Source organism: Chanos chanos, chromosome 7 (genome assembly GCF_902362185.1).
Source record: "Chanos chanos chromosome 7, fChaCha1.1, whole genome shotgun sequence".
Taxonomy (NCBI): Eukaryota; Metazoa; Chordata; class Actinopteri; order Gonorynchiformes; family Chanidae; genus Chanos; species Chanos chanos.
Window position 1 is genome coordinate 34,728,071 of NC_044501.1, and position 17,419 is coordinate 34,745,489.

The following is a 17,419-nucleotide window of genomic DNA, read 5'->3' on the forward strand; positions in this document are numbered from 1 at the left end:
TTTCCAGGCGCATGCGCGCTGTTACCTGTTTCCTCCTGAAATGTGTACCTGCGCTTGATTCAACCTTTGAAACTCGTCTGTTTCGAGCTGAGTGTGGACCTCAGAACATTTTCCGGGCAGCTACATCTTTCTGCGTTAGCACTGATACCTGGATGAGGTACAGCTGATCAGACGTTCCTTAACCACGGGTTCGCTTTAGGCAAGGAGTTACGGAAGACAAACGTGGACACGCATAGGAAAAGCGGCCAAGCAGTGGAAGACGGTAGAGAAACCTGCCTAGGTAGCCTTCAAAAGTTTGTTGAGACAGAGGGAAAACAGGGGAGGAGTACGTAGAGGAGAGAGACGAACGGCTCCCTGTTAAGTAAACGTGAGATAAAGAAACGAATTTGCGTCGAGGAAGATTCTTTTGGGTGGATTTTTCCCTTCTTTTTTATCAGCCGGGCTGAATTTGCTGAACGTAAATCCCAACGGGCAGGCTGTGAAAAGATAGCGGAGATCCACACTGAGAATAGACCATGCCTCGAGCATTCCTTGTTAAAAAGTCCAACATTTCACCTAGCAAACGGAGCTGGAGCGATCTGCCTGACCACGAGCGAGGAGATATATATATACCAGGTAAGAAAATGTACTAATTAGTCAGAGTCAACAGCATTTCCTAGAAACCACTGCAACCCCGAATAACGGTTAACTCAAGTTAACTCAAATGATAATCACCATTAATGACGTTAAATAATTGAGAACACAAATTTAGAGACTATTAGTGAATAGACTACACTAATTTTCATGATTTATGCGAAATATTTTACTTACAAAACATGGATTTTGTTACAATGCTACATTACGCATGGTTGTTTGACACTCTGAATTGACTTGGGGAGCTTGCTAGTTACTCATTCTAGTTTTTACTGATAATATTTGGATTTTAAGCTTATATTGCAGTACTTGAAAAATTTAAGTAGCGGTTTCAGTGATTTACGTTTAAATTTGTGAGTTGGGAGCGAAGGAGCCGTTACAACGTCTTAAGTTGACCTTCAGACCCAACTAGCTTCCTTATAATTGCCGACGAAACGTATTTCAACATTAAGATACAATGTGGCTCGCCTTAACGCTAAAGCTATGATTCCGCAAGACAATCGAAAACTAAGATTGTGTGTTTAAAACGTTTGCAAAAACGATTTACTTTTCAAAACTCAAATATTATTGGTCACATTTCGATAACAGATTCTATGAGGTCTCCGTGATAAAGGTTCATACAAAGTGGCGCCGCAGAACTTTGGTATCAGATAACAGCTTGCTCACCTAACGGAATAGCCTACTCAACCCCTTGTTGTAAACCCATTCTTCTGATCTATTCTGAACCTCTAGAAACATTTAATGATTTTATAATATCAACGGTTTCTTGCTTTACATAGAATTGAATTCAGTTAATCAAAGAGAGGTGTCTGATGAAAATGTTTCTTCCATATAATTTGAATTATATTATTAGAATAATCCGCTGTTGATGACACTTGATTATCAGGAAACTGAGGCAGTCATGTTCATTGAATTTAAATCTGCTAAATCAGACACTTTGAAAGTTTACTTTGGGCTAGAATATAAATTGCAGTTGGCACAGTATATGTATGTTTTTCACTTGAACAGTTTAACCTGATTAAAATTTCTTGACCACATAAAAAAGATGTTACATTTCATTCTTGATCAATATATGTTGCCTGCACTTAACAGAATAATTATACCAACTACCTGGAGCATTAGAACATAGTCTCAGATAAAATGATCCTTCTGAGCAGGTGACAATAGGACACCTGGTATGCGAGGCTACCTGTTGTACCTGCTTTACTGGTTACATAGAACTGTAGTAGCTTAACTTTAATGCCCCTGAACTGAGTAAATCTGATTGTAACATACACGTCCAAATAATCCTATGCCTCCTTGTTCCATTTTCAGTATCCTACATGTTATTGCTGTTAATACTTTCAGGGCAGTTTTTGTAGACTACTGGTAAGTGTTACAAGCTTTGAATATTGAATCTCTTAAGGTTAAAACGGGCCTGTTTTCATATTCGAAGCCAGATGCATAGAACATAAAGCGTTAGACTCAGTACTAGTAGCCTATCATTCGTTTGTATCGTCTATGACTTGGCTTTGGGTTAATGTTTAGTGCACTTAAGGAAATAACGGACTCCGCCGTGCTGGCTACCTTTTCCCGCTACACCCTTAGCAAACACGGCACAGCCCGTTGCATGCAAACTCTTCAGATGTTACCTTTCACCCTTTGGTTTGATAGCCGTCGAAGTCGGTAGGCTATGCGAAATATTGTCATTTTTGATAATCGGCTCAACACCTGATTTCCTTTTCACGTAGCCTATACTTTCGTTTAACTCCCGGATTGTCAATGACATTCGTCAGTAAAGTGACGTAACGAAAACAATGTGTCAAAGTTCCAAGACGACGGATTTCGGTCAGCTGAGTTCTGATTGAGTAATGTTTTAAATAGTTGAAACTGTAAGTTTTAGAAATTCTAGACGTGGTACAATTAATATGTTTTATTAAACATATAGGCTGTGGATGATATAGCCGTGGAATAGGCTATTCAGTTCTAATTTACCACTGTAATTTTTATGACAGGAATTTAACCGTCTCTCAACTTGAAAGTTTCATTTTCATGAAAATAGTTCATGCATGAATGAACCCATACCGGTTTGCCGATGTCACCGAATAGGTTGTTCTGTTTCCACTATGAAATTGCAGTAGCGTCAGGTTTGTAACTATAATATAAGAATAGAGGAAGTGCTTATGAAACCACAGTAGTAACGAAGAGAATATGTGAAGATGCGATATTAATAACACGTTCACTTGAGCATACCTAATTAGTCAGGAAGTCTCGTTTTCTCGAACGCTGTGATGGGTTGTACATCCGTGGCTACCGGTCTGGCAGTAACCTACGTGATTTTGAACGTTCCCGCCCCCACATTTCTTTGACCTCACCTCAATGTATTTACAGTCTAATCTGAATAAGCCCGAAAAGACACAGCTCATGGTGAGTGAAATAGTGAAGGGAGGAGTAAGCAAACAGCCGCAGGTAATGTAGCCCCTCACCCGCCCCCCAGAGTTGAATGAATTGAACTCATCTCCTTTATTCCGTTAGTGGGTAGAAGTTGGTTCTGTGTCTAGTAGTGTGAGGGCGTCACTTGTCGAATTTTTTCCAGGTATAATCAGTTTGGTGTGCTGATTAGTTGGTCAGTTGTGTGGGTTAATTTAAGTAAACGGGGAGACAGCTGGGCAGTAGCGGTCTAGAGTAAACCTCATGATATAGAGTGTGCTCAGTAACACGTGATCCTAGACTACAATTTTAACGTCCATTCCGTTAGCTAGTCAAAACGCGGGGAGGGATGGGGGGCATATTTGCATCTTCATTTACAATTTATCCGATTGTGTCTCGCAAGGGTCGTCGGAGTATTCCTGCTCTTAAGGACACGCTTTAGGACGAATACTCGTAGCTGAAAACGTCGGCTTCTTATCTATGAGTCACTATACTGAACAAGAGGCGTATATTTAATTGCATAACAGCCCAAATAATTATGGAGTTTATCCGTCGTTAGCGTGCGCCGTGCTTTTGCTGTGAAACGCTCGGATCTAATTCTGGTCAACTAATTGCGTAGGAGGATTGTATAAAGAAGCCATAGACAGACTAAACCAGCGACTCTGGCATGGCTGGTCTGACAGGTATGACTGTAACAGGAGTGTCTGACTTCAGCTGAGGACAATACATTTGCACGCACACGCACACGCACCAAACACCACACAACTCTTTGCGTTTCACTCTTTTCACCCCCCCCCCCCCCCAAAACACACACGCCTGCCCCAGAGGCGTAACTGTCCCCCAGTTAAATGAGCAAGATAAACACACCCGCAAACATACACCCACGACCAGTATCAAACGGCTTTAGAACAGCACATCTTATGACACATCAATAAAGCGTCTTTAAAGTTTTTTTTCCAATAACGTTTACAGGCAATGCGTCTTTTCTTACTTGTGTGAAGGAGAAAACAGAAATGTTCTAAAAACGGGTTCACAAGAGACCAAAAGGATTTAGACAGGTCTTAATTTTTCACAGCAAAAAATGATTTTATAAACTGACCAACAGAGCAGTACAGGTGAAGTATGGGCAACATAGCTGGTTGCTCAGCACAACGTGAATAGTAATACTCACTCTCTCTCTCTCCCCCCCCCCCCCCCCCCCCCCACTCCTCCTCCTCCTTCCTCTCTCTAGTTTCCCTGTCACCAGCATCTCTTAAAGAGGAGACGGAGGCCAGTCCTGCCGAGGTTGCCTTGTGCCTGTCCACTCGTAAGGACCATGGCGTGCACACACAGATGTACACACACGATTCCTACACTGTGCTCTGTTCAGCCGAGCTGCCCTCCAGCACGGCGCTGGGCCAGCCACATAGCCTGGAGTCACCGGACATCAGGAGGTCACAGGCCAGCACATACATTCGCTCCAAAATGAAGGTGAGAATCTCTCGGAAATTAATCTTAGCTTCATCGAAAAAAAGGCTGTTTGGACTAGCGGGATTGTCACTGGCATGATAAGTTAACAGTCGAGGTGGATCCGCTATTAAGACTAATGATTAATAGCCTGTTATTGTTATTCATAACCCGTTTCCTACAACCGAATGTATTCTGTGTACATGTCAAAGTTCAAACACATGCTACGTTGCTGTTTCATTGTATACACACAGCTGTGAACTGCTCAATTTCCAATGCACTCTCTTTCTCTTTCTTCTCCTAACAGGTGACCACAGGCGAGCCTCCTAGCCAAATCCCACCTACCCCTCCAAGTATCACTACTAGTCCCCCTGTTGTCATGGCAACTCCCGACACCCCAGCGGTCAGCGTGCCCCCGGCAGCACCCTCCAATGGGACCTTTGTGTGTCAGGTGTGCCAAAAGACCTTCCAGTTTCAGCGCATGCTCAACAGACACCTGAAATGTCACAGCGAACAGAAGAGGCACCTGTGCAATTTCTGCGGTAAAGGTTTCAACGACACCTTCGACCTCAAGAGACACGTCCGCACCCACACAGGTACGCCCCTTACACCACTCACCACTTTTAAGACCTTCAGGTTGCTTACCTTTTTTCCACTACCAAATAGAACCACATGGAACCAGAACTAGACTCAAGAAGTTGAACCAAAGAGTCTTCTGACTTGGTTCCAGGAGGTTTTCTTTTTTTTTGAACAGCAAGAGAAAATTTGCCCGCAGAAAACGGAGCATTATTTAATCTGGTGATCATCTTGCACAGCTGCATAAGACAGATTTGAATCAATCAGTGACTCTATGTCAAACAGCAGTCTCCCTGAAGCCCGTTACAACAAAATTATTTCAAGTTTAAAGCGGAACAAAAACAGTCAAGGAAATGTCATGGTTGGTTTTTTGAGGATCTTTGGAGAAAATCTGAAGTAAAGCAAGAACCATGGTTTGTCTGGTTCCATTTGGTTCCAGGTGGTATTGGGAAAAGGAGACTATTGGGTTGTGAAGCCTGAATTCATAAATATTCTATACATAACCTGCAAGGTTTTATAGCCTTTTTTTTTTGCTAGCTGTCACTGACAACCCAGTCCAGCGGTTCTAACCATCTCTCTCTCTCTCTCTCTCTCTCTCTCTCTCTCTCTCTCTCTCTCTCTCTCTCTCTCTCTCTCTCTCTCTCAGGGGTTCGTCCGTATAAGTGCAATCTGTGTGAGAAAGCTTTTACCCAACGTTGTTCTCTGGAGTCTCACATGAAGAAGATCCACGGCGTGACGCAGCAGTACGCCTACAAAGAGAGACGCAGCAAACTCTACGTCTGCGAGGAGTGCGGACACACGGCCTCCACCCAGGACGGACTGGTGCGTCACCTCCACTCCCAACATCCCAACAGCATCTTCCTCCGCGGGAAGGGGGCGCGCAGACTGACCATGACAGGGGGTCCTCCCAGGGAGGAGACGTCCCTGCCTGGGTCCCCTCTCTCTCAGAACAGTGACGATACCACCGGGTCTGGAGGACGATAGAGGGATCCCAGCGGAGAGGAGCGGAGACATAGGACAGGATGGGGTTGAAAGGGCAAAAAAGTATATTTCCAAAATTTGCGTTCAGAGAGGGACAGAGAATCGAATTTGCTTTTAAGTCGAAGTGAGAGCTGTCAATGCTATCCTTTGAATGACTGTCACAGTTTGAGTTAAGAGTTTACACTTTTTCACTGTTAACTAAGTTAAAATAATTTGCACACTATCTATTGGTAGACTGCAAATAAACCTAGGATACTATGCACCGGTTTGGTTTACATTGAAATGAGCTTTGATTAAAAGGAGGAAAAAAACCCATACAAAGACTACATTACGCATTGTGAATATGATATGGAAACTGTAAGCTAATGTGACGACTCAGGACAGATAGACATTATTATCAGTTACATATGATTTGGTGGCGTTTTTATTATCACGAGAGCTTTTTCACAACAGAGCAGGGCAAACATTACCTAATTTTTTTTTTTATGAAATTACATATCATTTAGTGCCTTAGTTTATAGAGTATGTTGATATATGTATAGTGAAGGTCATTTTGAAGCTGTGACCATTATTGGTGAGTACGTGGTTCTGTAAAAATGGAAATAAAAATTTGTGACTTATGGCGTTTAGCTATCTGTACGATAGACATCATTTTGTATAGACGTACTGTAAAAAGAGATTTATATTTATCCTGGTGTACTGTAATGTTTTGGGTGGGGTTTTATTGTTTATTTTTCTTATTTTTTTTATTAGAGGATTTTATGCATTAACACTGAAACTGTTTTTTTTTCTTTTTTTGTATGTTTGGTCGTTTGGAATATTTTTCATTTTTCTATAAATACCACAAGCACCGCAAACAATCTTCTCAATTGTGATTTTTTTTTTTAAATATATATTAAACCTTACGTTTTTCTCTGACAAAAATAATTGCCATGGTACTACTGAACTTAGCAAAGTACTGTGTAGAATTGTCCCTGGATATATATATATATAACCAAATAAATGACTATTTTTTCACCAGCTGTTTATATGGTGAGATTTTGTGCAATATTGTAAAAGGGAGGGCGTGGTGAACTTGTTTGTGTTTTGTGGGGAGTGTGAACGATAACGTTATAAATAAATATGTATAACTATTTACCTTGTCTTGTAGTTGTGATATCTCTGTATCTACAGTCCAGGTTGGTACAGTAAGAAAGAATAATGAGAATGATTTGTCTTAAATTATCAATGCAAACAGTGAGGTGTAGCGTACATCGTGTGAGAGACGTAGGAGGGTGAGAGTTGGGCACGAGGCTTATGTGGAGGATTCCAGATCCATGTTCAGTCTTGTTAGTGGAATCCAACTGAAGTATCGTCCTCTTTCAACATTGTGTGGTTTCAGGGCATTAACGGTTTCAGGGTACTCTTGCAATGCGATCTGTAACGTTTTTAAAAGACTCATTTGTTCATCTCCCTAAACGCTGCAATGTATTCTCACTCTTTTGAATATTTTATATCACCTGAAAGAGAAAAAAACATCAAAAGAGAGGGGAAACGGAAAAGAGAAAAAATGGGATTTTTTTTATTATTAGTGGGAGAAACTGTGTACAAATTAACCGTTAATACGACGTTTCAATTCCATGCCATCAAATGGTTAATGTGTCCTCATTCCAGTTTCTTCATATTTTCTTTTCGCATTTTTACGAAAATGAACTTAGAAGGGTAAAGCTGTACTGCGTAAAGTTACTACTGTAACTGCGTAGTCTTCCTCGCAACCACTGAAGAAAATACGACGAGGGTAGGACAACTGATAAAAGAACTGGAATTGGGCCCGGTGTGTCATAAGTTACTGTTCACCTTCAAATCTCAGCGCAGTATTAAGTTGTGACATGATGAAGCCATAGACCCCTTCAGATGGCGCTGTTCGATTGTCAGATGGTTAGGCGCTGAAGCGGTCAAATCCTCCATACTTTTTGTTTTGAAAACAGTGGCGCGCATGACCGTGTAGGTACACGGTTTCATAATGATATAGTTTCGCAGGTAAATATGTCTGTGCCGCAATGTTGAGATATTGATAAGAATGACTCGTATGAAAGTTCTCAACCGTCTCGAGCTCTCGAATGAACTTGGAAGTCTACTAAAGACTATGTTAGCTACGTTGCATGTAATTAGCATCGCAGCTAGATAATCAGCAAACATATAGCTAGCCAGATAGGATCCCCAGTAGTCACCTAAACGTGGCTAGGGGTTGTGGATACTACTGCGTTTGTCAAATCTTTACAGTCACTACAGGAAAGACGTCTTCGCGAACCTTCGCATGAAGTCTTTCCGTCCCTATTAAGTAATGAATGAAGCACAGTTTGAGCTACGACCTATTGCTGATCATCACCGGCTTTTCGTGTTTAGGATGTAAAGTGTACTGGTAAAAGACATGCAATCATCCGAACCAGCCCGCTTGGGTCGGAAACGAGTCCTGCCCCCCCTGCCCCAACCCGCTTTTCCTTAAGTGGCTGACTGAACTGCGAGACCACGCTAAAGAGAAGGGACTGAAAACGCAGTACGTTTACCAGAAGGTAAGGGCTTTTGTAAGACTGAACTTGAGAGTTTTTGATAAGGTTCTGTGAATTTTATTCGTTAATCACAGCCTAACCAGACTGAAGGCATTCAGCGAAGAGAATACAGTTAGTATAGGTTTTAAAAATTGCAAACTAATTGCAGTGACTTTTTTCATTTTACTTATTTTTTGCGAGTAAATGTACTTTCTTGACATCTACGTTAAGGCTATAAACTCATTGAAGAAGTATCCTCTTCCACTGAAGAACGGCAAAGAAGCAAAGATTTTGCAGAACTTTGGGGACGGCATCTGCAAATTTTTGGACGAGAAGCTGAAGAAGCACTATCTTGAGAACGGTACCTGATACTTTGTCAAAATTTCTTGTGAAATCCATGAAATACGCGTCTCAATCTTTAGTGCTTACATTTTGTCTCTCTGACTCGTTCTTTAAGGACCAGACGCTCCTATTCATTCCCTACCCAGCGGCATTACTCACTCACAGCACCATAGCAACAATCTGGCTCCCCCTAAATCTACATCGGACCTCTCCAAAGAATCTTCTAGAAAAATCGGAGGAAACACGGTAACGTACTACACCCAACTTTTGTGCTCCCTGTGAGACATATGCAGACATAAGGTCAATCTCTAGAAAGAATTTAGAGTCAGGGTGTTGTTGTTGTTATTGTTGTTGTAGTTGCTGTTGTTGTTGTTGTTTCATTTGTTTGTTTTTTTTTGCATGCAAATGTTTCTGTGTCTATTTTTACAGAAGAGTCAGCCAGATGATGGAGGGAAAGAAAAAGGAGGAAGGAGGAAGAGGGAATATGTTCCTCAGAAGAGATCTGGAGGTTACGCTGTACTGCTGACTCTCTACAGGCACTTACAGGTAACACACACACACACATTCACACACACACATTCACACCTTGTTCTCATTCAAGATGGAATGCTGATATAATGCATGACTCAAAACTACTTAGGCCTCTAATTTTAGAATTTTTTTTTTGTTTGTTTTTGTTTTTGTCTTTGTAACAATGGCGAAAATGTGACTTAGAAACCTAGTTTCTTTCACAGTGTCCCTATTTCGTAGGGTTGTTTTCTGTGTCTGGCCTGTGTTGTTCTCTGTGTCTAGCCTGTGTTTAGACTGGTGTCTTGCCTTTCACTGTCCCTTTACAGTCTGTCTGTCTGTCTCTCTCTCTCTGTCTCTGTCCATCAGGTTCCAGGCAGTAAAGGTTTCATGTTTAAAAATGAGCTACAAACAGAAGCTCAACTCCTGTGTGACAAATCCTTCACTGTGGTAAGACAACCAACACACTTCAGAGAACAACAAAAAAAGAAAAAAAACACACTCTAGTGACCTTCACATATATATTACAATACACTACATGGTAGCAATACATTATGATTAGTTGTGGCTTTGTGTATTATTTACACTTTTATTTACTTAAAGTTAAGGAAAAAGGACATTTCACTTGTGAGTGTGAAATGTGCTTTGTCCTGGAGATTTTCTCTGAGAAAACACATAAATATTCTAATGTTTTTGTGGTTCTGTGTCCAGCCTGATGTTGGGAGTAAGTACACTGCCTGGTCCTCAGTCAGCACTCTTATCCAAAAAGACCTCCTGCTAAAGACCCACAATCCGGCCCGGTGAGACTCTTGACCTTTAACACCACACTAGACCCTCCAGACCACACTAGACCCTCCAGACCACACTAGACCATCCTCATCACTCTAGACCCCCCAGACCACACTAGACCATCCTCATCACTCTAGACCCTCCAGACCACACTAGACCATCCAGACCACACTAGACCATCCTCATCACTCTAGACCCCCCAGATCACTCTAGACCCTCCAGACCACACTAGACCCTCCAGACCACACTAGACCCTCCAGACCACACTAGACCCTCCAGACCACACTAGACCATCCTCATCACTCTAGACCCTCCAGACCACACTAGACCATCCAGACCACACTAGACCATCCAGACGCCTCTAGACCCTCCAGACCACACTAGACCCTCCAGACCAGTTCACACTCTAGCACTGTGTCTCCTGTAGCACTGTACTCCTGCAGGATGTGGGTCCAGTTTTGATCTGACATCACTGCACTTTCAGTTGCCTCTCTGTAGCTTAATGAGCTGAATCAGCTATGCTTTTTAGCAGGGTGCTATTAAAGGCCTGTATACTCTTAATTCCCTTCAAAAGACGAGCTATTCTCTCTCTCTCTCTTTCTCTCTCTCTCTTTCTTTCTCTCTCTCTCTCTCTCTTTCTCTCTCTCTCTCTCTCTCTCTCTGTCTCTCTCAGGTATTCTTTGACTGAGCTGGGCGTGGCTCTGGCGGAGAGACTGGAGTCTGGAGAGAGGGAGATAGATGATGAGAGGAAGGAGCCGAACAGGACTGAGGAAGAGGAGTCAGGCGATGGAGTACCCACAGTGGACCTGACCGCAGATGAAGGCGAAGAAGAGGAGGATGAGAGAGACAGCTGGTGAGAGACAGATGAGGTTGAGAAGAGAGTGAGGGGGGAAAAAAAGAATACAGTACAAAAAAAATATAGGAAGGGAGATTTGGTTGGTTTTGCATGCACTATTACAAAGCATCTTCCTCAGTTCACTTCTGATTGTGAAATATTTGCAGTATGCATTTTTTTTTTTTTTAAGACATTACATTTTCTTTCCATACAAAATAAGAGAGTCAGTTGAAATTTCTCTCTTATCCTCAGTTCTAGGAGTTCCACAGAGAGGCCTACCTTAGCTGTATCCCAACCCCAGGCGGAGAGCATCAAACCTGGGTCAGGACCTCTAGGAAACTCCCAGGCCTTAGATACTGGCAGGGCAGTGACGGGTGGCTGTCTTTGTCCTGGCTCCTACGACATCGTGCTCTGTGTGGACTTCATCGAAACCACTGGGTAAGAGAGAAGCTTAAAAGAAGCTACAACCTCATCATTGTGGGGTAATTTCATTTGTCAGTTCTCAATTTTTCTCTATCTCTTGTCTTCAGTTTCTTCTTAAGCTTCTTTCTTCTAATCGTATTTTTCATTAATCATATTTCTAGGTGATTGGAAAGACTGTCAAAAGTTTAAAAAAAAAAGAAGACAGGTCAAGGTTTTTTTTCAGCTAAGGTTGAGGGGATAGGCTTTCCATGATTGTGTGCGTGTGTGTGTGTGTGTGTTTAACTATTAAATTGTCTCTGCATGTTCTGGTGTTGTAGGGGCAATACAGCCCGCAAACAGGAACTGGTAAAAGAACTACAAAGGAATGGAGTCACCTTTGACATCAGGAAGCTGAATGTTGGTGACTTCCTGTGGGTGGCAAAGGAGAGGGTCACACCTGTCCCAGGTAATCACTCACACACCTACCTATTTAACCTGCTTATCGCCACCTTCAGTAAATTCTTATCTCCAAAAAAAAACCTCTCTGCAGTTGTAACCAAGTGCCAGTAGATGGCACTCTTGCTTCTGTGATTGAATGTATGCCGCTCCTTCAATTATCGGTATTACATTAATTCTTGATCGGTTCCAAACTTGAACTAAAACTTGGTCAGTTCCATTTGAATCACTGTTTTTTTTCAGATGACAGATGTAGTCTCAGAACAGCTGATCAAATCTTTTTTCATAAATCAAGTCATACAGATGTGTTTAGTTAAAAATCAGTCTCTAAGCAGGATTATGATCCAACTCTTAGGTCAGCTGCGGCCGCCAGCAGGACAAGAGCTTGTGCTGGATTACATCATAGAGAGGAAGAGGATGGATGACCTGTGCGGTAGCATCATCGACGGACGTTTCAGAGAACAGAAAGTGAGAGAAAACAGAGCACAGTTACGCTGAATATGTGTACTTAATCCCTCTCTTTTTTTCCCCCTCCCACTCTCTCTCTCGCTCTCTCTCTCTCTCTCCCTCTCTCTCTCTCTCTCTTTGTGTTACCCCGTCATTTTTTCCTCCTCGAATTTGTCTTTGTTGAAAAGTCTCTTTATCCTTAATTTATTTTGACTCTTCACTCTCTCTCTCTCGCTCTCTCTCGCTCTCTCTCTCTCTCTCTCTCTCTCTCTCTCTCCCTCCTTCAGTTCCGTCTGAAGAGATGTGGTTTGCATAAGCCAATCTATCTGGTAGAGGAGTGTGGATCAGCTGCAGCTCACCTAAGTCTACCAGAGAGCACTTTACAGCAAGCTATAGTAAACACGCAGGTACAGGACACACACGCACACACACACACACACACACATACGTCGCGGAACACGCACCTGAATTTACAGGAGAGCCAGTCCTTTATAGTAGCTCTCTCTCATTCTGCCCGTTTGAAGAGTGTGTTCGGCTGCGTTTTTCAGGTAGTGGACGGCTTCTTCGTAAAAAGGGTACAGGATGTGAAGGAATCCGCCGCTTACCTAACGGTCATGACCAGACACCTGCAGAGACTCTACCAGGTCTGTCAGACTCATTAGACACAGGTAGATTACACACCACTGCACTCAAGAGTTTTGCACAGAGCTGATTTGGTGAAAACGCTGCCTTTTTGAGTGCTTCTAACACTTTCACCCGCATAAGACGCTGATTTAGAGGCGTGTCCTACATTTGAGATGTATGGTTTGAATCCCGGAGGGCCCAAGGGGAATCTAATTGGGCATGTCCCAAGGGGGTCATGTTGCTTGACCTTTAGATGAGTCAGTGTTTAAGAGTGAGTGTTGACAGATGTGTGTGTGCTAGCGTCAGAGTCCTGAGGTAACCGCTATGCGAAAGGGAGAAGGATAATATTACGGGGAATTGGGCATTTGATGAAAAAAAGCAGAAAACCATTAAACACCTGCCTATTATTCTCTCTCTCTCTCTCTCTCTCTCTCTCTCTCTCTCATTCTCGCTTTTCTCCACGTCAGAACCGCACCCTCTTCTGTCGCTCTAGAGAACTGGAGGGAGATGGAGAGGGAGAGAGAGAGAATCCCTCTTGCTCTCTCATCTCCTTCACTGAGTTCAATCAAGGAGCTGTCAAAAACAAGGTAATAATAAACACAAAGATCTACAGTCTCTATATGTATGGCATGTAGGGAAATTTCTGAAAAATATTTATAGTGACAGGATTCATTAACACTGTCTCTCTCTCTCTCTCTCTCTCTCTCAGTGTCAAACAGTGAGGGAGGTGTTTGCTAGACAGTTGATGCAGATCAGTGGGATCTCTGGTGATAAAGCAGCAGCCATTCTGGAACATTATGGCACAGTATGCAGGTACACCACACCATTCACTCTGTTTGACATTACATGCTCTCTCTCTCTCTCATATCTGCCCCGTGTTCAGTGGAAATACTGAAATATACAGCTATTGTGACATTGCCGAGCTGTGATAAATTAACTCTTTACTGTGCTTTTGTATATAAACACACACACCTCTTTAAAGCATAGAAACATAAATACATCTTTTCTTTTTTTTTCCCCTCATTCTCTCAGTCTGCTGAAGGCGTATGAGCAGTGTCCCAGCGAGGCAGACAAAGAAAAGCTCCTTTCCTCTGTTAAGTACGGAAAACTCCAAAGGTTTGTTTCCTTTGATACAGTTCCCTAATTACAACGTCTGCGCCGCATGTATTTGTTCATCAGCTCAACTGAAAGCCTCTGGCTGTTATATTAGGCTTTTCAATCACTAGATATCATGTTGTTTTTGGGGAAGTGTGGGGGTGTGTGCATGAGAGTGACTATTGACTGATTTTTATTTTAGGAACCTCGGTCCAGCTCTAAGTCGGACAATATATCAGCTTTACTGTACACCTGGACCTTTGTCATAAACCTACACAAACACACGCACGCACACACACACACACACACACACACACACACACAAACATATTCTCTCTCATAAACAACAATCTATGTAACATGTTGGGAATATTGCTGTGCAATGTAGCAAACATGCAAATGAAATAATGCAGAATATATTTCACTCTGTTGAGTTTATGCTCTGGATTGTCAAAATATTTGAATGAAGTAATAAAGATTTGAATTTTTTTTTTTTTTTTTTGCTCTATTTTCTTGGTCTCGGTGTTATTCTTGATATTAAACTGAGCAATTGAACATTATTTCTTTTTGTGTGTGTTTCGTACATTATTCTGTAAAGTAAGAAATAACTAAATTCAGAATTTGTCATTTACGCTATGAATATCTTAAATTTATACTTCATTTTTTATGGACAGTTATCAGTGTTGCGAAGCATTGCTTGTCTGCTGCGTCTAAAATACACAATTATTATACCATTAATTATTTTGCATTGTCCCAGATAAACAGGACACATTTGACACGAGCTAAATTCATGCATATTGCAGCGGAATATTGTTCCACACGATATTTTTCTTGGACCGTATTTCTCAAGCACAGGTGGGTGACGTCAACGTTTGTAGCGTTCTGAAAGGGTGTTGAGGTGAAATCCACTGTTCCTTAAAGATGGATGGAGATTGGACGAAACCACCGATGACGTCCTCTGAATCTCCCTCAAGGAGAATATCGCCCTTAACAAATTGGATGCTCTACGCGTCGTTCACTACTCGTTTTTACTCCATGGCTCCGTTCTGTTTTACAAAACAGAACCACCTTAAGCCTACATCCTCCTAATTCATTCTAGAAGCATCCTCACTTCTCGTATTGCTGTGCTTTACGGTTGCCCTCACTGAAGATAACAGACACGTCGTTCCACCTGCGCATCCGTGATTTATTTTACACATTAAATCTAAACCTGGAATCGGCGAAGGGTTCTGTTGTGATGATAGGATTTAGAGACTACACTGGGAAAAGATGCAGTCACAGCCGGTGTGAAGATCAACAGCGTGTCCGGTTGAGGGTTCATGGATGTTAATGTTGCGTAGATAATGCGAATTTGCCCCTGGCTATGTTTTCTTGAAATCGGGTCGGGACAAGCGACGGATGGGGTGACTTACTCGGTTTGGAGGTCCCTGACGTGGGCCACCGGATCTTTCGCCTCCCGGGCGGATCCCCGGTTTTAACGGGGGTCTATCTGGGGCGGCAGTTTAATCGGGGACGGAGGGAAAATGCCGGAGCTGACGGTGGATGGAGAGGAGCCCATTCTAAACGGGGCTGGGAGGGAGGAGGTGAGACTTGTTTGTGTTTGTACAGGTTCATGGTGTGCGTGATGCGCCTCATGTCTTTGAAGCTTGTAACGGCTCACTTAAATAAGACATCCATAAACTCGTTAAATAGTCATAAATAACATACATCGTGGGATTTAATTGAATGTAAATGATTGCATTTAATCTGTGTTGTTGAACTATCCGTAAAAAGCATCTCATATCTCTGTTCTGTAACTCTGTGTTTGGAAAGGTCAAAAGCATGGCTGCGGATTCAGTTATTCCAGACTATCTGAAATCCCACATTTTAACAGCCCAACTCTCTCCCCCCCCATCCTCAGTGTCCCATGTCCCACGTCGCCTGCATTGCAGTTAAGCCTGGACGTGTCTCCCTTTCAACCTCATATCCATCCCTCACACATCTCTCTCTCTCTCTCTCTCTCTCTCTCTCTCTCTCTCTTTCCCTCTTTCCTCGGCCCCTCCTACTCACAAGGAGAAAATCGTGCCCATTATCACTGTCTGCTGAATATACTGGCACAGTATTTCGATAGAAACAGATGAAAGGCAAGTATGGCAGAGAGAGAGAGAGAGAGAGAGAGAGAGACATGGTTGAGTTCAGTAATCTGTTCACGGAGACTGGAATCCTTCACGACACGTACTCCCTGTTACTGATGAAAAACGTCAGCATCACAACACAACACAACACGAGGAGCCAGCGGTGCCCTATAGGCTGCGTTCTCTTCCTTTCCTGTGAAGCTCGTTTGTTTCACAAATTCGATTACGCGATCTAATCACTATTTTCACTTGCCAGCTCACTTGCAGTTTAACTGACTCCATTATCCGTCGAAGCTGAGGGGGGAAAAACGGACACTTTCATTTATATCAAGAAACGTGGCCGGGAAGCCCGTCAACGATAGTTATTCAAGGCTGTCGTTTTAGACACGGGCTACTACTGCCCCTGTCTCTCTGGAAAACTCAAGAGGCGTTTATTCAGTCCGTTGTAATCCACCAACTCAATTGAGAAAGAGAGAGCTGTGGTATAATGAAGTAAACTGGACAAATTTATTGCTCCCTACAGTGTTGTTGAGGATATGACCTCAATTAGCCCAGGGTTTCCCCAACAAGAAAAGGCGGGAATGGTGAGACGGTGAATATTAATTCGCAAGTATTGTACGATATGGAGAGTTAATGTAGTCATCTCAGGCATTATTCATTTAACTTACTTATACGTTCTATCTGGCCAGCGGAGCACTTTTAAAAGAACGGAGGCTGGTTCTTCTTCTTCTTTTTTTTCTTCTTTTTTTTGACCTAGCTCTTCCCCAGGTCCCCAGGGAGCCATACTCCACTGTTTTACCGTCATTTCTCCTGGCAGTCTTTCATTCTCTCTCTCTCTCTCTCTCTCTCTCTCTCTCTCTTACACACACACAGCTACTTTATACTTTCTCCTTCAATTCAATTTCCCTCTCTCCGTCACTTTCTCTCTCTTCTACCACTCGTACTATTTCACCAGGGACGTGATGGCAAGCCCGTGAATCAAACGTACAAAAAAAAAGATCTGTGTTGTTTCACCCTGGATCAAACGCTTCAGTCGGGTCAGCAAAATCTGAGAGAAACCACAAAGGCTCAGGGTCAACACTGCCCTCCAGGCCTTTTTACAGTAAAACTCAACAGAAGATATAAGGCCAACACCCCCACCCCACCCCCCCCTTTATCTCTTTCTGTCACGCTTTCATCCCTAGCTGCTGAGTTAACCTCATATCTCTTATTACATTCAGATCAATAGGGAGAGA

The 17,419-nt window shown here is 42.6% G+C and overlaps 3 protein-coding genes across 3 annotated transcripts in view; all 3 read left to right on the forward strand.

Moving 5' to 3' along the window:
- The first annotated feature begins 515 nt into the window (after nt 1–515).
- Nucleotides 516–6,048, forward strand: ovol1a (ovo-like zinc finger 1a). The gene is made up of 4 exons (XM_030780878.1): nt 516–615; nt 4,274–4,512; nt 4,796–5,084; nt 5,711–6,048. Exons 1-4 carry the CDS (start codon nt 516–518, stop codon nt 6,046–6,048), a joined length of 966 nt encoding a protein of 321 aa, XP_030636738.1.
- A 2,407-nt stretch (nt 6,049–8,455) lies between these two features.
- mus81 (MUS81 structure-specific endonuclease subunit) lies at nt 8,456–14,339 on the forward strand. The gene is given in 17 exon segments (XM_030780397.1): nt 8,456–8,500; nt 8,502–8,597; nt 8,805–8,934; nt 9,031–9,161; nt 9,345–9,461; nt 9,792–9,872; nt 10,134–10,222; nt 10,885–11,064; nt 11,308–11,484; nt 11,787–11,914; nt 12,260–12,372; nt 12,639–12,758; nt 12,900–12,995; nt 13,443–13,562; nt 13,685–13,788; nt 14,008–14,091; nt 14,273–14,339. Coding segments are annotated over 17 exon segments (1,878 nt in total).
- A 1,254-nt stretch (nt 14,340–15,593) lies between these two features.
- The window catches only part of LOC115817149 (transmembrane protein 151B), a 6,534-nt gene continuing 4,708 nt past the window's right edge, over nt 15,594–17,419 (forward strand). The window contains exon 1 of the mRNA XM_030780396.1: nt 15,594–15,653. Coding sequence (XP_030636256.1) covers nt 15,594–15,653 — 60 coding nt within the window. The remainder of the gene's footprint in view (nt 15,654–17,419) is intronic.